At 40.3% G+C, this 20,474-nt stretch overlaps 2 protein-coding genes across 3 annotated transcripts; one reads left to right on the top strand and one right to left on the bottom strand.

The window, feature by feature from the left end:
• Positions 1 to 343: 343 nt before the first annotated feature.
• On the bottom strand, positions 344 to 6,592 carry ACOT13 (acyl-CoA thioesterase 13). Of its 2 annotated transcripts, none has more exons than XM_032698725.1 (3): positions 6,433 to 6,592; positions 3,222 to 3,406; positions 344 to 1,052 (listed from the first exon to the last, which is right to left on the bottom strand). In XM_032698725.1, the coding sequence occupies exons 1-3, from the start codon at positions 6,511 to 6,513 to the stop codon at positions 896 to 898; spliced, it is 423 nt and encodes a 140-aa protein (XP_032554616.1). In that variant the 5' UTR covers positions 6,514 to 6,592; the 3' UTR covers positions 344 to 895. The 2 variants fall into 2 exon arrangements, with proteins under 2 accessions (XP_032554616.1, XP_032554623.1); XM_032698732.1 differs by lacking the exon at positions 6,433 to 6,592 and adding an exon at positions 4,586 to 4,690.
• Positions 6,364 to 13,124, top strand: TDP2 (tyrosyl-DNA phosphodiesterase 2). Its single transcript, XM_032698711.1, has 7 exons — positions 6,364 to 6,806; positions 6,881 to 6,963; positions 9,006 to 9,173; positions 10,398 to 10,489; positions 10,959 to 11,077; positions 11,460 to 11,630; positions 12,470 to 13,124. Exons 1-7 carry the CDS (start codon positions 6,594 to 6,596, stop codon positions 12,749 to 12,751), a joined length of 1,128 nt encoding a protein of 375 aa, XP_032554602.1. The 5' UTR covers positions 6,364 to 6,593; the 3' UTR covers positions 12,752 to 13,124.
• The last annotated feature ends 7,350 nt before the right edge of the window (positions 13,125 to 20,474 follow it).

The raw sequence follows: 20,474 nt of genomic DNA, 5'->3' as shown, positions 1-20,474 counted from the left end.
AGTGCATGAGGATCCCAGTCTTCAGCTATGAACAGCAGCTTAACTACCACATTCAACCCCAGTCAGACAACCTACAGCCTCAGCCTGATCAAAGGTCACCAGATTTATTCTGATACATCTCTAACGTGCAGCTGATGAGTTTTAAACAAATATAATCAGAACTTCAGGTAGGTAGAGGTAAAAAGCCCATATGATATAACTGCATTTTCACATTCAGGAATCAGAGGGAGATGATGACATCTGAGGTGAGTTTGTGTACAAAGGTTCCACTACATCCTCTCAAGCACATCATGTTGGCAAACTTTTACTCAGTGCAAAGAGGTTACCAACCCATGAAATAATCTTTAAAAAGGTAGTTTCAGGAAGCTTTATTGAATACTTTTGAATTTGTTACAGCATCAGTAAATTAACATTTTACATTAGCCTGCTTTACACTTTCAGACCAGTTTTGCACTATAAGAACTCTGTACTATCATCTTACAGAACAAGTACAGTTTATAAGCATATATAGTTGTGTTTGTGTGTGACTGTGACAGGCCAGAAGACAGGGTTGCTTTGTCACATGACACCACAGGTAAAGAGAATGGATCTCTTAAAATTCTGTCATGCTGGTAAACCATATGGCTGTTCCAAAGGCTCTTCCCTTCTGCTACCTTGACCAAAAAAAAAGCCAGATGCATCCCTATGCTATCACACTCTGTTGTTCATCCCAAAATAGGCATTAGTTTTAGCCTTGTGGCAATTCTGGTGGTAAAAAATTTGTTCATGATGGAAGTGAGACAAATTCACTTTCTACAGAATAACACAACTTTGTGCAGGTATCTTATTTAAGTGAGAAAATAATTCTGTATGGCATTCTGAAGTCCAACATTATTATTTACATTACTTTCTTATATTAATGTTCTAGGAACTTTGTGTGTCTGCCTTGTGCAATTAACTTTCCTGTTGCCTTATTTGTTAAATCCACGGTGGCAAACGCGAGACTTCTTCCTTGCTTCAAAATCTGAGCTGTAATCAATATCTCTTCTCCAATCTTAGCAGCAGAAGTGTATCTTGAAGGAAATAAAAAATGAACTATTAAAAGAGGCTGTATAGAGGACAAATCCAAGAATATTCCTGCATTTTAGATTATAATGAAGGGAATTAGCAAAAGTGGGCAATAAAGACGCGTGTCTCTAACTGCCTGCTTGCAAATCCCCACTTCTTAAAGTATTTGAGCTCCTCTAAGTACTGTCAGTGGAAGTAAGTATAAGAGTTCTCTGAAAAAATGGAGGCTAGAAAGAAACCCATTGGCTTGGTTCTGAGGAAAAGTCCATTTTGGAACTGAAACAATCAGTATCCAAGACCTCAGTTAAAAGTTCAGCGCCAAGTCCTATTCCAACCACTGCTGGCTGCCTACAGCCTTTCTGAACTTGTCTGGCTGGTTCAGCTGCAAAATGTCATTGTTTACAAAAGCTCCAGAAGGTCATTTCTGTATGGAACCTAAGCATAGGTTAACTGCTTCCCATACCCCGGTTAGAGAGAAGTCATGGAAATCTGGGCAGCCCTCAAATGCTGTTTCCATTCATTAGATAACTCTTTGTTTTTATTTACATGAGCAGGAGGGCGTGCTTTTAAAACACACTTCAGAGAATAGGAAGAAATTCCTCCACAAAAAGCCTGGAAACCATTAGGAGGAACATGATCCAATCTCCAATCATGACCTGAGGCAAGGGAACAATATTCAAATGTTAGAACTACAGAGCAGAATGTAGAATTGCTGGATATAAATCTTATTGAGATAAATTTCATCAACCAGTCCATTTTTATACATGACACCATGTCACAAGTATGTCAGTCATGCCTAATGCTGATGTAACACAAGGTCTGTTAGTTGACAAGGGCAGAGTTTCAGCCTTGTCTCTTTCCCAGAGGCTGCTGCTGATCCTCTTGTGGTTACAAAAAAAAAAAAAGTTTCTCTGTTTCTCTCTGTTCTTTCCATTACTAAAATAGCTATCTCATGACAACTTTTTTAAAAGCTCCTTTCCCAAAAAGGAAAAAAGTTGTCTTATAGCAACGTTCAATATCCAATATTACTTGTTCAATGAAAGCAGTAGTCCAGATTAAACAAAGCTATTGATACTGCTTCATGTAACGTTGCCTAAAGGTGATTTTGAATCACCTCCAAGAGAAAGCACCTTCCCAAGATTTTATCCCTTATGTAATTGGGTGGGCATCCTTGACAGTGTAAATAATTCAGATGTCAGATACAGGGAAAACCCCATAATCATAGGGGAATTTCAGGTTTTAATTTCCAGTAAGATCCTAGTCATCACAGTGGTAGTATAAAGCTTAAATAGATGCTTCAGTCCCATCTGCCAGTGGACAAATCAGAAGGTGCTGGGGGAGAAAACAGGGAACCTTGTAAAGATACAGATCACTCCCCCCACAATTTTAAGGCTTTTTTTTTTTTATTTAAAGACAGTTTTGAAGAGGGGTTACTTTTCTAAGATTTTTAATGCTCTAGTTATTCCAAGTAGGATTACTTTAGTTCCAGTCAGTCATAATATCTTCATTAAAAGTAATGAAGCAAAGCTGACAAGCTATAATAGCATGATCAAAGAAAGTTTCAGAACAACTATTTTTTAAAGACACTGTGCTTTAAATCTGTATTACAGGAAGAACTGTTCTCAGTATAAAACTGCCTTGAAATGACATAGAACAAAGGAATCTTCCTCCACTGATAAATTCTGATTCAATCTATAATTTACCCTCTGTATGAGCACACAACAGAGCAGAACTGTTTCCTGTTTTAATATTTTTTCTGATTTAACATTTTATGGACTAATACTAAAAGAGGGTTTATAGAAAGCTGCTTACCCTAGATCTTGGTTTTTGAGGAGACATTAATGTATCTACACAAGCAAAGTCTGAAGCCGAACCAATTTCTTAAGACTACAATTGACAACATATCAACAGACCTTTACATTCTATGAATGAATGGACACTGTCTCTGAAACACGTGTAATGAAAGCTTAAAAAAGTCCAACTCAAAATTTGCAACCAAATGCCACTGTCTCCAAATACACATCTGCCTCCCCTTTATTTATCAAAACAGGACTTCTGAAACCAAAGAAACCACCGGTTTCAAGTGGGTGCCACAGTACAGAAATGAGGTACAGTGGAGTCAATATGGGAAAAAAAGTTAGTATGTTTTAGCAAACATGGTGAATGATACCTACGAGATGTTCATGTCCACACTGACTCCAGGTGCTGCTCTTTCCGTGTACAGCAACGCTGCTGTTGACACCACATCCACGAGTGTGGCTGTCAAACCTCCATGTAATGTGCCATATCTGTTCGTATGTTCCTCCTCTACTTTCATTTCACAAACAATGTTTCCAGGAGTTGCAGAAACAAGTTTCATCTGTATGACCAAAAAAGGAATAAAAAGCTTACTGATCATAGTACCAACACCCAATATCGCCCTGAAAGCAAATGAAAGTAGAGCTTGTTTAATTCTGGACTCATTTAATTCTGGACAAAAGAGGAAAAATACCGTAATTCAACTGTCACATTAGGTATTTCCATAAATTTTGAGCAGAAGACTATTGCCTTAGAAAAATGTGTATTTCTAGTGCACACAGCTTAATAAAACTTCAATACTTTCTATGCTGTCAGGAATCCTTAGGAGGCAACATTCTTCTTAAGTTTTCCTTTGGCTTTAATCTGTGAGTGAAAGGCCAGATTAGAGGGAACACAAAACTGCTCTATCTTTGTGTACCACAGTTGTGAAGCCGTATTTGTTGGCTCACAAAATAGGAACAAGACCACCAGTATATATTAGAGCAATCTCAGAATCAGTATTTTGAAATGAGCACTGGAAATACTAATCAGATTGGCCTCTCTGATCTGTAATTCATACTCTTGTGTAGAAGTATCCAAGACTGTACCACAGTGTTACAGCATCATTATATAGATACATATACATGTATACAGCATATACAGTTTTATTCCACCTCACAGGTGTTAAATACAGAATTACAGTACATCTATGGTACCATGCTTTCCCCTGTAACCAATACATGAAGCTAGAATTTTGAGACCAAGAAGTTACTGCAATTCAGCATTTTAAAGTCTCAATTCAAGTTTCCTCAGTTAGTAGCACTATCTTCAAAGTCTGAAAGTAGATGAAAAACTGGGCTAAGTTCAGCATATATATTTATTCCTATAACTTTAGACTATTAAAAGTGAAATGGGGACATATTTATTATAATTCCTACTAATTTTAATTTTTTTTAAAAGCCTTTTCTTAAACTTCCATATTCCCATACTGTTATCAGCTGAGTTGATCTAAATCTCTTTTAATCTTAAAAGGTATTAAGATTGAAATGTCTCCAGTTTCATTATTCCTTATTTATAATGCAGCGTAAGAGCTCAGTGTCAGCCAGTGTTCCTTTCTGATAAGCCAAAGTTTACTCAAATTTTGCAGAGAAATGATACATCATCAATGATGATGTAGTACACAGTCTGTCTACGAATGGAAAAAGCTGGGATTAAACAGAGGGGAAATCACTGAGGCAATATTCTGATACAGAAATAGCACCTTGATCAGTGAAAATCCCAAGTCCTACACCAGGCATGCTGTGCTGCACTCACTGGAGGCCTAGACTTCTGACAGAATTCCTAATGAGGACTTCACTGACGCTTGACACTGGGAGCAGATGGCTTCCACTTCTGTCAGGGAGTGGTGCTCCAATCCATCTGTGAGGCAAGGAAAGCATCCAGTTCCATTTGCCATTGCTCTGATCCGGCACTAGGTGCCTGCTGTCATTGACAAAAATAGTTCAGTACTTGAGTGCTTCCAGGACCTACACAGCTATAACTGCTGGTCTGTACTTCTCACAGCCCTCCTGTGCTTGTCCTCCCACTCGTCTGCCTTAGGAACCAGCATACTGCTTCAGCTTCCAGCCACTATTGCCATGCACTACTTTGCAAAAAGGGCTTTAAAACTCACAGTTCTGAGCCCTAGGCAGATACCACACTGGAGTTAAACCAGAAACTAAGTCTAATGCTGGAGCTGAACCAGTTTCAGACTAAAACCTGTCTTCTCCAGGACAGGAAAAATCTTGGCCATTTAGTTACGATAAGAAAGACTTCAGGTACCTCCCAGAAAAACAGCAGCTACTTTCAATTCAAACACAATTGTACTTTGATTCTTACTATGATCAGGTTAATGTCATCGTAATTCTACAAGATTCCAGGAAAAGTCTAAAAGTATTCCAGAGCAAGGAAGGAAGCCTGTCTCCCAAGGCTCACTGTCCTTTATGAGCTGAAATGCTGCATTTGCTCTCCATTTCATAGGATTTTAAGGTAAAGGACAGTAAAGATATCACAGGAAAGAGGTGACTAAAACCTAACTGGACTCTTTATAAAGAAATGAGCTTCTTAAACATAAAGCTTTATACATTTTTTTTAAACTTCATACTTCCCAACATGTCTTGGAGAAACATGACAGTAAGAATTGCTTTGCAAATAGTTGGTTTCTCCTGGATGTATCAGATCATGGAGCTGTCAACAAAAGCACTGCTTCCATCATTACATTTGCTCCTCTACAAGGCAAATCATATGAATTTTTACGTGGTTGGTTTTCTTAAATATATTTACAGCATCACTCCATGTCACAGTTACAGAAATAAATAGAAATTCAACGGAGAATTGTAGCATTGCAAAATTTAATGAAAACAATGAAACTGCTTCACAGGACTGCCGTACACAGCAGCTACGCTACCACGCACTACACAGTTTAGGACAACACAGTAACTTCAACCTTTTTGAGCATAATGTACATGTAATACACATAACTGTACATATGATGTACAATTAGTGTACATATAATACACATAATTGTGTCTATAAGGAGGAGTAAGTCATTACAGCAGTATCAGTCAAATACATTTCTTTATACGAGAAGGTATTATTGTAGGGCCTTGTGCAGAAACTCGGAGAGCACTGAGGTGCTTGTGTTTTCAGCCTGACTTCAGGGTTAGGTGTGAGATGTCATAATGAGCTCCCTTTTTAAACAGAGAAGAGTAATCATTTATTTCATAATTTCACAGTCTTGGAAGAAGAATACCAGCCACTGAATGACTACTGAAGGTTATTCAGCACAGTCGTCACCTTCAGAGAGCTGCTGGAAGGCAAGCTGGAGTATCTAACGAGAGTTACTGAAGAACAATTGTGTTTTCTATCCCGTGTTACCACCACGGCACACGTCCCGTTCCGAGGCCTCGAACCCGGGGAAAACACCGCCGGGCCTGTAACACCGGGCTACTGCCGTGCCTCCCCCCCCACACCCCATTCCAATCCAGCCCGACATTCCGGGAGAGGAGAGAGCGGCGTTTAAACGAGCAGCCCGGCGGGACGCGCTCCCTGCCTCCCGAGTGCCCGTACCTTGCGGAGCACCCGGTCGAAGCCCTGCGACTCCAGCATGTACTTCATGGCCTCCCTCAGGGATTCCACCGTCAACCCCATGCTGCCACCCGGTCGATCGCTGCCCGCCCGCGCCCCGGAACAGCAACGCCGGCGGGCGGTGCTTACCGCCGCCTTCCAACATGGAGGAGACGGCGGCGGCAGAGGGGCGGCGGGAGGAGCTGGTCCAGGCAGCCCGGGACCCACCGCCGGCGGCGCGGGAGGAGGGTGAGGATGAGGAGGCGCTGCACGTCGCCAAACGGAGGAAGGTGCTGTGCTCCGAGTTCTCCGCCATCACCAGCAGCGACGTGGCGGTGGCGCGTAGCTTCTTGGCCGGCAGCGACTGGCACATGGAGGTACGGCCGGGGGCGGCGGGGCCGCGGGGCTGCCCGGCGGCGGCCCCTCGCTGCCACCGGCCCCTGTGTTTCAGAGGGCGCTGAACGCCTACTTCGAATCGCCGCTGGAGACGGAGGGGGCGGCAGGCGGGGCGGCCTCCGCGGACTCCGGCACCTGGTAGGTGAGATAGGGGCAAGGGGGGATGTGGCAGGAGGAGATGGGTCCCAGGTGGGGGCAGCGGTGCCTCCCCGGGTGGAGGCAGGTTCCTCTCCGCGGGAGGGAGCTGGGACCCCCTTACCTGGGGAGGGCCGTCCCCGGGTCGGGGCCTAGCCCGGCGAGCATGGCATCGCACCTTGGCTGACGTGTGCCGAGACAGGTGCCTTTTCTGTGCCTTTTCTGCACTGTTCTCGTCGTTTCCCGACGTTTCTCTCGCCTTGAGAGGCTGCCGGACTTGGGGGCTGCACTTTCTCTCTGTGGATGCTTCAACCACCTTCCGCTGGGCTCGTGGATTGCGAGCGTTTTGGAGAAGGGACAGGCTCATTTTCTTCTCATTGCCTTGTGCAGCAATACACATGCAGATTTTGCTGTACACACACACACATTTGTGTACGTGGAAACAATGCATATATGTATTATACTAGACGTATGGATGTTTATATCTTTAAATAAAATCGACATGTGCATGCACATCTCGTTAAATGTACCTGTGGAAGTTAAGATGTAAGATCTGTGTCTTACATACACAGTCTCACAGCACATCACCAGGCCATACAAAAGATATCAAACTGCAAGTGGAATTGAATTTTTACACATCTCTACCTGTCATGGTTTAACCCCAGATGCCAACTAAGTGGCATGCACTCATTTGCTTGGACACCCTCAGTAGGGTGGGAAGGAGAATTGGAAAAAAAAAAAGTTAAAACCCGTGTGTTGCGATAAAAACAATTTTATGGTTGAAATAAAATAAATAATATAATATTAATAGTAATGAAAAGGGAGACAACCAAAAGAGAGAGAGAGAGAAATAAAACCCAAGAAAGACAAGTGAGGCAAAATACAGTTGCTCAGCCCCCCACTGACTGATACCCAGCCCATCTCCGAGCAGCAATTGGCCCGTCCTGGCCAATTCCCACCAGTTCGTACACTGAACACGATGCTCTGTGGAATGGAATATCTCTTTGGCCAGTTTAGGTTAGCTGTCTTGGCCATGTTTTCTCCCAGCTTCTTATGCACTTGCTCGCTGGCAGAGCATGAGAAGCTGAACAGTCCTGGTTTTGGGGAAAGTGCTAGCTAGCAACAACCACAACATCAGTGTGGTTATTCTGTACTGGATTTGCGTGGCAAGGTTTTGATTGTGTGGGGCTACAGGAGTGGCTTCTATGAGAAGGTACCCGAAGCTTCCCTACATGTGGCAGAGCCAATGCCAGCTAGCTCCAAGATGGACCTGCCATGGAACAAGCCCAAGCCCATCAGTGATGGTGGTAGCGCCTCTGGGATAATGTATTTAAGAAGGTTAAAAAGCTGCTGCACAACAGTAATTGCAGCAGAAGAGAGAACTGAGTGTATGTGAGAGAAACAGCGCTGCAGACTGTTCAGTGAAGAAGGAGGGACAGGAGGTGCTCCAGGCATTGGAGCAGAGATTCGCCTGCAGCCCGTGGTGAAGACTGTGATGATGCAGCTGTGCGTCTGCAGCCCATGGAGGATCACGGTGGAGCAGAGATCCACCTGGAGCCCTGGAAGGACCCTACGCTGGAGCAGGTGGATGCCTGAAGGAGGCTGTGACCCCAGTGGAAGCCTGTGCTGGAGCAGGCTCCTGGCAGCACCTGTGCACCCATGGAGAGAGGAGCCCATGCTGAAGCAGGTTTGCTGGCAGGACTTGTGACCCTGTGGGGAGTCCCTTGGGGAGCAGCCTGTTCCTGAAGGGTATGGGGAAAGAGTGGGAGCAGGAGGAAAGAGCTGAACTACTTAAGTGCTTTGGATTACACTGATTGTCTTCTGAGTAACTTAAATCAGAATGGTAAATGTTATTTTGTGTCTGTAAGGAGGAGGAGGAACCACTTACTTCACCTGTGTACTACAGCTCTGTATGACTGGAGTCTCTTTTAGTTACTGCGCTTTTAAATTATGTTGAGATCAATACATGGTTTAGAAGATAAGGGAGGTAACGGCAGAAAGAACAGTATTATGCATGTTGACAAACAAGTAAACTCTCTCTTTAGTATTGACCTCACAGCAGATGCAACTACTAGTAATACCGGTGTCAATAGTGCAGACCCAGAGCAAAAAGAAGATGACAGTAACTTCTCACTGATAACCTGGAACATTGATGGGCTGGATCTAGGAAATCTGAAAGAACGAGCTAGAGGGGTCTGTACGTACCTGGCATTGTAAGTATAGCTTCATCTTTGTGTTGTCATGTACCTGGATTTAAAGGAAAAAAAAAGTTTCTTGATTTAGGTATTTACAAATCTTCATGCCCAAATTATCTTAATGTTAGATGCGCAGTACAATCACTTCATAAACCCTAAGTAGCTGAAAGTTCGTGTACTGACTGGAAGAGGTATGCAGGTCCCAAAGGTTAAGTGTTCTGCGATAGCTGCTTTAAAAATCTGTTGATGAACAATATTGTTCAAGTTGAAGTCACACATCAGGAACATACTTCATACTTCCATCCTGTGCATAAGAAGAGTAAAACTGTGAGAGACTTTCTTGTCACATTCCAGTAGTATGAACAACTTCACATGAGAGCAAACTGTTTGAAATAACAAAGATTTTTGTAGTGAAATTTTTTCTCTTGCTAGACAATGTTTAGTTGTCTATCAAAAATGCAAATATGCAAGATAAAAGCAATAGAATCTGTGATTATCTTTTATAGTTTTATCAGTGAAAGCCTAACTTGAATATATTTATGAGCAATTTAAAAGTTCATTGATTTATCTTAGTACACTAACTTATCAATGTCAATTAAATTATTTAAACGTGGTAATTTCCACTCAAAACAGCAGAAATCCCTTAACTAAATCAAGTGAAAATTGATTTAGTTAACCTGGGGGGACAGTATTTTTCTTCTGTAAATAAGGTCTTAGGTTTGTCCCTGCTTAGAACAGGGCTATTCAGCAGCGTAGCAAAAATAGGGACAGCTGTAAAGTCATGTCTAAATCAGCATTTTCAGGAGTGCTACCCCATGTGAACTGTTACTGATTGTACATCTCTAAGAAATAAAAGAGCTTGTCATCACTGAGACTGGGACAAAATGAATTGAAGGTTACCTGAGGGGATCTGTTGTAAGGGAGTAAGGTGGTGGTTGCAGTCTTATGGAGAACATGTCCCAGAGCTGCTTTGCAGCAGCTTAAATTGAATTCCTTATGTATATAGTATACGAAACCCGTGCAAACGTTTGCAGAGTCATGGTATATAATGGTGATGTGTCTACATGCTGCTAAATATGATGGAAATATTTTTTTCTTTATTTAAAGAATAGATTCTTACAATATCTAGGAAAATGAGGGCAAGATGCACCTGAAATCCCTGACCCTGTTCTATTTGGCCTCAGAGTGTAGCAGTACTATCTTTTAGTAGTTAAATTGAAAATCTTGCTTTGCTGATTTCAGATACAATCCAGACGTTGTGTTTTTACAAGAGGTCATCCCACCACATCTCTGTCTTCTACAGATGAAAGCAGGCAGTTACACTATTATTCCAGGTAAGAAAAAAAGTTTCTAAAGAGAAAAAACAGAAAACTAAGTTTGATTTTATTATGTTTCCCTTGCCAAACCCTCCAATGATTTGTAGGAATATAAAGAATGAAGTAAAGAAGGAAGTACCTAAATTATTTTCTGTGTTTTCATACCAGCATATAGCTTGATTCAGATTACGAATGCCTAAGGCTTGCTTGCTTGGTGGTTTCCTTTATATTTTTTTCTGCATTTTGAAAGACTGGTAGCAAGTGTAGCCAAAAAGTACCGTAGATAACTAATTTCATAAAAATTTACATTTAAAAAATGTAAATGTGAAAAATTCAAACCACTATTATGCAACATTTCACTAGTGACTTTGTACAAATTAATGTTGATTCTCACAAGTTGTGATAATAAGGTCTCTTTCAGAACGTTAACTTATTTATGACACAGCATAAGATATCCTCGAACATTCCTTTCCCTGATTCTCTTTAGGTAACATGGATGAGTATTTCACTGTCATAATGTTAAAGAAATCCAGAGTGAAGCTACTGAAACATGAGATAATACCTTTTCCAACAACTGCCATGAAGAGGAACCTTTTGGTTGTGCATGTGAGTGAGTCAGTATGTACTAAACAGCTGTATTTCTGCCTTCCAAACAAAAAATTCCAGGAAATGTTGGAGTGGCTTTTTCTCTCTGACAGTCTCAAACAGCAGAAAAATTGCTTCTCCAGACATACGAACCCAGTTGCATTTGATACTAGCAAACTTAAATCTTTTATCAAAATTACTTACCGTACTTTATTTTCAAGTCTCATAATATCTGAAAACAAAACTAGAAGCCTGTTATCCTCCTGTAAGCCACTTTTCTTCAATGTGAAACTAATATTAACCAGAGCTCTGTCATTCAGTAATTTGCTTTGTGATTAGATTTTGCCTTTGAACTTCTTATCGTGGTTTGGATGGTAACATTGCCTCTTTGTTTCACACATAGGTGAGCATATCTGGTAATGAACTTTGCCTTATGACCTCTCATCTGGAGAGCACTAAAGATCACGCTAAGGAACGTACAAAGCAGCTGCAAATAGTGTTAAACAGAATGCAGGAGGAGTCTGAGTCCACCACTGTTATATTTGGAGGGGATACAAACCTCAGAGACAGCGAGGTAAATAGAAATAAACAACCATGTTATTTAGAGAAGGTATTCTGACAAAATCTTCTAATCTTCTCAGGCTTTTCTGTTGTCCTTATGAGAAATTAACTGCTTAAGCAGAACAGATATTCAACACTTATTCTTAAAAAGTGAAAGGGTGGCTACTAAGTAGAGGTAAGCATTGCTATGCTGAGGCATTGTTATAGCTGAGGTGATTTATATGGAGACCCTTTCCCAATAACAAAATGCTTTATTGACAATATTTATATCTGAGCAGATGCAGGGAGAGCTGATGAAGTTTCGACTTCAAAAACATCTTCTCAATTTGAGAACCTGATCTTTAGTTGCCCAACTTGCCGATTCTCAGCTTGTAGAACCAATGAAAGAAAAGGGTGCTCTGGAGAAATAGATCTTGGGATTTTAATCCCCCATAATCAAGACATTTAAAATTAGAGGTAATTTTTGGCTTCTGATACTGGAAGTGGAATTTGTGCGTTATTACTAGAACATCAGAGTTTTATCTCTCCCTGTCATGAAATTCCATTGCAGTGAATTGGAGTGACATTGGTTCAGAGAACACAGTGTTGACCCCTATACCTCAACAATTCAGAGCTGAACATTTATTTTGTAACATGCTTTGGATTTAGACAGTACTACAAGAATTGGTCAGGCTTTAGAGTATCCTGAGAAATAACACAGTTTAGAAACATCTCAAAGATCTTTGTTCTTAACAACCTAATGTTTTGCAGAAAAAAGCAATGCTGTGACAACTCAGTTCTACTTTTGAAGGTAAAACTTGTCAATTCAGTACATTGTGGGTCTGTTTTTTTTTTCCCCTCTTCTACCTTCAGGTTGCTAAACTTGGTGACTTACCTAAAAATGTTACGGATATCTGGGAGTTTTTGGGTAGACCACAACACTGCCGCTATACTTGGGACACCCACTCCAATACCAACCTAAATGCACCATACAAGTGCAAGATGAGATTTGACCGTGTTTACTTTCGGCCTGCAGTGGAAGGGGGAAATATTATTCCTCGAAGTATGGACTTAATCGGCTTGGAAAAACTAGACTGTGGCAGATTCCCTAGTGATCACTGGGGTGTTTTGTGTAATTTTGATGTGATATTATAAAAACGTAAAAAGGCTTGCATCGTTAGTTTTTACATGACTTATTCTTGTTTTTACAAAATTCTACCTTCTCAGTTTAAGTAGGGTGTATTTAAATTTTCAGCCCTAACATATGCTCTGCTCTTGACTTTGGCAGGAATGGCTTCATTTCAGGCTAGAGTTCCCTCTTCCTTATTGTTTGCATCTGCTCTTGAATCACATTTTTAAATATTTTTTTTTAAGAATATCCGCAAATACTGAACCAAATTCTAGTTTTAAAATGGGAGGAGAAACCTGTAAATACAATTCACAAACATACTCAGTGGTTTTAAAAGCACTTTTATTTTGGCATATATTATGATCTTATAATAAAACCTGCTTTTTTATTTTAAAACTACTTTTATTGTGCCTACTGTGTTTATTTTGTAACCATTTCCATCATCCTTTACAACCTTGTCTTTTGTAGGGTGTTTTGTATTAACTTCTGAAGTTTGTGTTGAATTTACATACCCCTTCAGGCAAGACAGTAAGGCAGCCGAGGAAAGAATGAGTAGATTGTCACAGAATAAGGGTTTCTTAAGTAGGAATTAAACTACTATTGAAGAGATTTAAGAACAATATGCCTTCTGTTTGACAAGAAAAGATTATAGGCAGTTGCATGGAAGTTGTTCACTTGGGATAGTATATATGTTCCTTTATGTTTATTAACGTGGATATAAGTTGCAGATTAAAACGTGTTGTCTTTCGATGTACTTCTAGATGTACTTGTAAACTGCTGTGCAAAGCCTGAGCAGCCCAAGGTCTCACTGACTTTGCAAAAGATCAAACAGAATTTCTTACTCTAGGAACTGTGTAATCATTCTTGTAGAATGGAAGGGACCTACAAGGACCATCTGCTCCAGCTGCCTGACCAATTCAGGGCAGACCAAAAGTTAAAGCACGTTGTGAAGGCACTGTCCAAATGCCTCTTAAACACTGACAAGCTTGGGGCATTGACCACCTCTCTAGGAAGCTTGTTCTGGTGTTTGACCACCCTCTTGGTAAATAAGTGCTTCCTAATGTTCAGTCTAAATCTCTCCTCAAAAGGTTAACCTTAGCCAGCTCCTCCCTTCATCACAGGAACAGGGAGGCCTGAGGTAGGTGTGGTTTTCCTTTGATTCAGCAGGAGGCCCAGGTGACCGTACTAAACAAGCAAATAAACCTCAGGATATTAATTCATCTCCACAGAAATCAGCTGCGGAAGTCTCTTGTTCTGCTTTCGCTTCTTTAAACATCAAAACCCAAATTCCTTTTACGAAAGGTAAAAGAACAACCTGTTTTGGAAAGGATGTCCAAATCTTTGTATCCTGATGGCTCTCAACATATTCCATTATTATATAATAACTGAGCTTCAAAAAAAGAAGGGAGGAGTCACTGATATATTTTTTAACTCACGTTGAGCCTTTGATCTCTTCTTTCTATTCCCAAATAAACAGTTATATAAGAAAGTGAAAATTATCTACAACTGCCAGGATTTTCCTTTCAGGCTTAAAATGGGGCTAGCACAGGTCACACATTCTGACTTGCTCCATGATCTTGTCTTCCTCACCAAGAGCCTTGGAAGAAATGTCATGGGGTTTGTTTTCAGGGCTTAAACCTCCTCCTCCTCCTCTCTGGTAGTTATAGCCAAAGGATTTGTGGGGAAGGTGAAGGCGTGGAATAAGTTTGATTTTTCTAAAGGTGTTGGAGAAGGGGAAAGCACAATAAACTCGTGTTTCCTCACAATAAACACCGGATTATGTGGCTTCTGTATTAGGGCTGCTTTTGTTTTTGAGGCTGCTTCTTCTAGACTGTTTTGGAAGACGTGAAAAGGGATGACTCTTGTTTTTCTAGAATAAGCTTTTAACTTGGGGAAGAAAGAACAAAAAGAAGGAGAAAAGATTCAAAAAAACCAAAATATTCATAACAATGTGTGACTTAGCTTAGATGCCTAAACTCCAGACCCATTTTTAGCATTGACTGATCCCTCCTTTGATGAACAGTCTTTCTTAAACTTTGGAATAGATAATGAGGGTCTACGTAAGATTTTTAATAGGAGCAAGCAAAGACATAACACTTTGTAAGGGCCAATTCATTTTTGTAATTATAAACGGTGGGTAAGAGTAAGACTGTAGTCAGTGCAATTAGTGGTTAGTCATGCTTTCAAATGAGGAAATTATGCCTACGTCTTATAAAAGTCTTACTGAGTTTTTCTATGGAAAAAGTGATAATACTTAAATAAATTTAAGGAGACATAAATGCTAAATGTTTTGCCGAGTGCTGGATATGAAGCAATACGTCTTTAATTAAATGTACTTTAACCACTTAATAAGCATCCAAATTGCTGACAATCAAGAGCAGTCAGAATCCTTAAAATAATTTGTCTTAATTTAATCAGTGATGTAAAAGGTAAAATATCTGCTGAATACAGCAACTAAAACCTAAAGGGGTAGAAACAGCAAAATTAAACCAAACAAAAGGTGTCTTGGCCCACAGTTTGTAATTTGATTTATTGTCCTTATTCAGTAGCATAATCTTATGGCATCTTTATAGCCCAAAGGACTTATACAAACATGTGAATGTGAGAAAGTGCAATTATTCTCTTATGTGCTGTTGGAGGCATTATTTTATTAATTTTTTGATTCAGGTATCGAGAGAAGCAATTTTTCCTGAGAATCTAGCCAGTCTTACACATTTTTACATCAAAAGAGCTTGAATTTGCTAAAAGAGAAGAGATATACCTAGAATAAAATAAAGAAATGTTAAACATCTAGGGAGGCAAATAGATGGATTGCAGAAAAAAAAAGGGGGGAAAAAATAGTAGCAGGCACAACCACAGTAACAGCAGAAAACTCCCTAATCATTATTGAAACTGTATGTGTAAAGAATATCTATGCTCTTGACTGTAGGGAGTAATCTGAAACTCTAACTAATAAAAAATTGTTTTAGAAAGAGGAAGTGTATGGAAGATTAAAACAATAAACATCACACATCATATGCTGGTTTCAAAGTTAACTTCATGCAATAACAGACAAGACATATTCAAAATTACTAGATCAAAATACAAACATGATAACCTAAATTATGTCAACACCTGCAGACCTCAGTGTTACGGATGCTGCATAAAATAAAAGACAAGAATATTTACACAGAAACAGATGGGCTCTGTTTTGGTGAGCTAATGGCATGGTTTTCAGTTGTTTCAGCTCAGTATAGTTGAAAAACTCCATAAAGGTCATGTTTTCACTTCTGCATATCTTAACATATTTTCCCCCCGTGGCAGCCAATCCTGTACAAAATCCTGCTGACGACACAGTGCCTGTGGGTGCTCTCTTGGAATACCGAGGGCAGGTTAACCCCATACAGGGGTTACAGACTGAGTTCACTTAACTTCATTAGAGTAAATTTTCCAGGTTTTTGTTTACTAAGAGTATAATAAATGCTAATTAACGAAGATTCAAAAATAGCATATTTTTATTTCTTGGAGACAAGGCTTGTTGTGTGACATGAGCTCAGAGGAAACGAGTCTCAGTGACTGAGAAGCCGCCAGTGTGACACTGCTGCTTTGGTAATGGCTGAGAGATGAGGAGGCTTAAACAGGAGGCACAGTAGGCAGAAACGCTGCTTAATTATAACGATTGAAATGAAAGTTATACTGTATCTGTGACAACCCACAGAAAAATCACTAGTGTTATCTTACGTATTTATGCTCATATGACAAGAAATTGGCCTACTAACATACTGTAGATTTACAGTTTTGACCAAGGAAAAGGGTAAGAACATTTGTTTGTCTTGTTGAAGGATAACACTTAAATGAAAGACTAAAAATAAGGATTACACCATACCATTATAATATTTTGAACTATTCTATTTCCTGATACTGCTACTGGTGGGACAGAGATGCTGACAAAAACCTACTCAGAAATCATTTGCTGAGACAGAAGCTTTACCTGGACCTGGTAGCAGATGCATGCAAGTACAACTGACAAGGCTGAACAAATATGTCCAAGAAAGGGAGCTCACTTTCTTGTGGCTTTCAAAAATTTTCTCAGTGATTGAAGAATCAGAAAAAAATCTGCCTTGAAGATGAATACAACCCTCCTTTTCAGTGTTGGCAGACATTAACTGAAACAGGTCAAAATTTTTATCCATTTAAGATGGGAGGAGGGGAAGAAGAGTCTTTCTGGAAAAGCGTAACACAATCTCACCAAGGTGTGATAATCAAACAAGTGCCTCTTCCAGACCTCTTTGGAACAGGTGTCACATGACAAACTTCCAAACAGCTGGTTGATTTGTGAAAAAGGCAGATAAGAAGGGGAAGGCAGGATTCAGGTGCTCAGAGGGCTGCACCAGCTCCCTGCAATGAGTGAAACCTCCCAGTAATGCCATGCCTTGAGTCAGGGCTTCCTTGCTACCAGCATCGACTGAATGGCAGAAGGTCCATTTGGTGGTGATGGAATGGGTGCTTGCCAGGTATCCAAAATACCTCTGGGTATCTGGCAATGAGTTAGTTGTCCTGGTTTATGACAGCTTCACAGGACTTTTGTCTGCCCAGCTGAATGAACTTAGTGCAGAAAGGAGCTGGAGGTAACCAGATCAACGTTCGTTTAGTAAGCTACTTTTTAAAGCTTTGGTAGTCTTTAGATAGCTTACAGCACACTCAGCCTATTATATCATCAGTGTTAAACTTTTAGCTCTTCAGTGTTATGAAAGGCAAGAATTGGCTCAGCTAGAAAATACCATCTTAGCCTCAGCCATCTGCTTTCTTGGTCTGCTCCTCAGCTTCATAGCATTTCTGGACTTAACAGACAGTGAGTAGGCAATATGAGCTGCTGCTAGAGTTCATGAATGAGAGCCATTTGCTCTGATGCCTTTGTGTTTGCATAGGACTGTTTGCATCCTGTTTGTTCAATGAATAAGGAAAGTCTGTCTGCGAGAAAACCAAGGATACTGGACCAGCTACTGCCATGCAGGGAAAGCAAAGAGATGCAGTTGCTACTTTCATCCTTTTCCCCCTACTTTCACTAAGATGTCTCCTCCTGACAGGAAGAGAAGAGGCCCTGTCTCCTTACGCCTGCACTGCACCATGGAGCCTTTTACATACTTGCACAGATGGTTCAAAAAGCTCTAGCACTGAGTATCTAAATGAATATTCTTTCCTGCAGAAGAAATAATAAAATAATAAAGAAATAATTAAAAAAAAAAATCTGCAGTTATATCTGGTGCTTTTCCAATCAGTAAAATTAGGAACTCACAAGCACACAATGCGTTGGAGGACAATCATTGTCCCTCACTGGCTCTGAAAATCAACCCTGACAGGAAGGCTGCAGGGCATGGGAAATGGGGGTGCCTCACAAAGGAGAGATAGCCAGGCTTCCTCTCTCCACACACACTTCCTTTTCAAAGCCAAGCAGTCTCTGGCAACCTCAAAAAATTGCAACATTCTCATTGATCTTTTTTTGTGTTATTATTAGAATAATTATTTTTACACCAAATATGCTGACTTCAGCCTCCGTAACTGTAGCCTAAACATGGCAATCACAGAAACTGAGGAATCAAAATTGACATAACAACACAGCATGAAAAAATATTTTAAATGCAGTCAGACAATTTCTTTAGGCTCCTTCATATATACCCACAAGAAATCCAGTATAACAGTTCAGAGATTAATATCCTCGTTTACAGATCAAGTGCATAAGTTACTGGCTCCTTGTGCAAGGGAAGATTTGAGTACCTTCAGGAAATGTCATACAACCTATTGTTAAAAAAAATTGGTAAGATGGGAATTAGAGGAAAAGTAAAAAGACAAGGCAAAAAACTTATATGCTGAAGAGATGACATTTTTACATCTTTAGAACACCTTTTGTTCCAGTCATCCTGTAGCACCTGCGAAATACCATTTTCCTGTGTCAAGAATTGTCAGTTTATCAAAGAGTAGGCAGAACTCAACACTTATGGGAGCAGCCATAAAGGCGACCTGGTTATAAAGGGAAAAATACAGAACAGAAGAAGGTACCTGCTGAATACTCACAGGGAAAATGCCTGCCAATCTGGGAAACACGAGCATCCTTGAGAAGCAAAGCTGGCATCTTTGAAGTGCAGCTGAGTACAGAGAAACTGGAAACATCTTGAGACATCATTGATAAGTGCAGAACTAAGGAACTAAGGAATACATATAGGTGTATACTGTTGGGTAGGTTAGGAAAATATGAGCATCTTTGAACCATTCTACTAATAGTAGAACTGTCCACTGCTTATTGCATTTATTACAATATTTTTATACCCTCCACTCATTCTGACATAGAAATTCCATGGCTCTGCTCCTAGATCTGTGCTGACGTTCTCCATTGTGCAGCTTCCATACAAAGCTGTTTTGACAAGCAAGACAGGCCATGATGGCAAAAATACCATTCCCTCCCTTCACAGTAGTGAACAGAATGCAATGTCCTCGAGTGTTTTGCTCCTTGTGCCAGGGTCTGCAGAGAGACTTTAAATCATGAGACTGGCCAAGCAGCCTCAGGAGTTTGTGCCTCAGCAGCATCCTTGCCATAAACGTGCTCAGGTGTGTGTGTGGGTTCTGCATGTGGCTTTGAATATGGCTTATGGAGTTTGTCCTTTCCTTGAGTTAACTGGCTTTTGGGTTTATCTTCAGAGTTCAGAGAGATTGTTTGGACTGCCAACCTTAAGGAGATCAATAATATGAGTATATTTAGAAATCTGGAGAGAGTAAACACTGTCAAGGTACCCAAAATTAAAATCTGCAGTGCTGTGCATCCTCAAAATACAACATCTGGGGTGCATTTATTGTCTTTTTAAAATCAGTAGTTAGCTGTTGATGAGTTTTTTGAGGTCTTAGCAGGAGCTGGAATATGGCTGTGAAAAATAAATATTTTTCAAATATTTATTTAATAGGTTAGGCCTGACTTGACTCTTGACTGTGTTGCATTCTCTAATCCTGCTATACCCTTTTTGAATGGGTGATGTTAGTCAACACAGGATGTAACAGCATTTTTATTTTACTTCCACTACTATCCAATTATTCCTAACAATTCTCTTTACCTTTTTGACAAATGGCGAGAATCAAACTGATTTTTTTTTTCAAAAACCTAGTCACACTGACTCCCATATTGCTAAATTAGTCCAGCACTGCAGAGACACGTATGGTTATCCTTCCACGAGGGCACTATTTGCAATATGTCCTTGTTTTGGCGTATACGATAAGAAGAAAGCTTATCTGATGGGCAGTGAAAAAGGAACAAGCAAGGGAGAAGACCTTTTTGCTAAAGCAAGCTTTCCCATTGCATGTCAGCAGCTTTCACTCCTTCGCTGACTCCTGAGTGACAATACTAGGGAAGAAACAAATTCTATGTCCCACACATCTCTCCTCTTCATCTAACTACTGCACTTCAGTACAGAATTTCCACAATTAGAGCATAGATGATCTTGTGCTTTTATTTTTGAGGAAAATTCTACCTTATTGACGTCTTTCTTTAGGGGATGCCCGTAAGCACAGGGAAAGGGTCAGGTCTGTGAAAACTTGGAAAGTAGGTTTTGGAGCAGGGTTGGAGAAATTTCCTTCTGCAAGGAACAGATTACAACTTGCCAGTGCAGCAAGGCTGTCACCTTTCTGGTGTTTAGAGAGTGGAAGAACCATTGTTTGCATATTTCCTTATTTTGCAGAAGAGTAACTGGTAAAGTAACACTGTGTGTGATGTGTTTTCCACAGACC

This window comes from Chiroxiphia lanceolata, chromosome 1, assembly GCF_009829145.1.
Source record: "Chiroxiphia lanceolata isolate bChiLan1 chromosome 1, bChiLan1.pri, whole genome shotgun sequence".
Classification (NCBI taxonomy): domain Eukaryota; kingdom Metazoa; phylum Chordata; class Aves; order Passeriformes; family Pipridae; genus Chiroxiphia; species Chiroxiphia lanceolata.
Note: the sequence above shows the minus strand (reverse complement) of the source record. Positions and strands in the feature narration are given on the sequence as shown.

What these genes read in the sequence shown, in the direction of transcription:
- TDP2 (XM_032698711.1), top strand. Translation starts at nt 6,594, where the DNA reads ATGGAGGAGACGGCGGCGGCAGAGGGGCGGCGGGAGGAGCTGGTCCAG. An exon ending in CAGTTACACTATTATTCCAG is followed by an intron (nt 10,490 to 10,958) that starts GTAAGAAAAAAA and finishes GATTCTCTTTAG; the next exon opens with GTAACATGGATGAGTATTTC. An exon ending in GGAACCTTTTGGTTGTGCAT is followed by an intron (nt 11,078 to 11,459) that starts GTGAGTGAGTCA and finishes TTTCACACATAG; the next exon opens with GTGAGCATATCTGGTAATGA.
- ACOT13 (XM_032698725.1), bottom strand. Translation starts at nt 6,513, where the DNA reads ATGGGGTTGACGGTGGAATCCCTGAGGGAGGCCATGAAGTACATGCTG. An exon ending in TCGACCGGGTGCTCCGCAAG is followed by an intron (nt 3,407 to 6,432) that starts GTACGGGCACTC and finishes TTGGTCATACAG; the next exon opens with ATGAAACTTGTTTCTGCAAC. An exon ending in AGTGTGGACATGAACATCTC is followed by an intron (nt 1,053 to 3,221) that starts GTAGGTATCATT and finishes ATTTCCTTCAAG; the next exon opens with ATACACTTCTGCTGCTAAGA.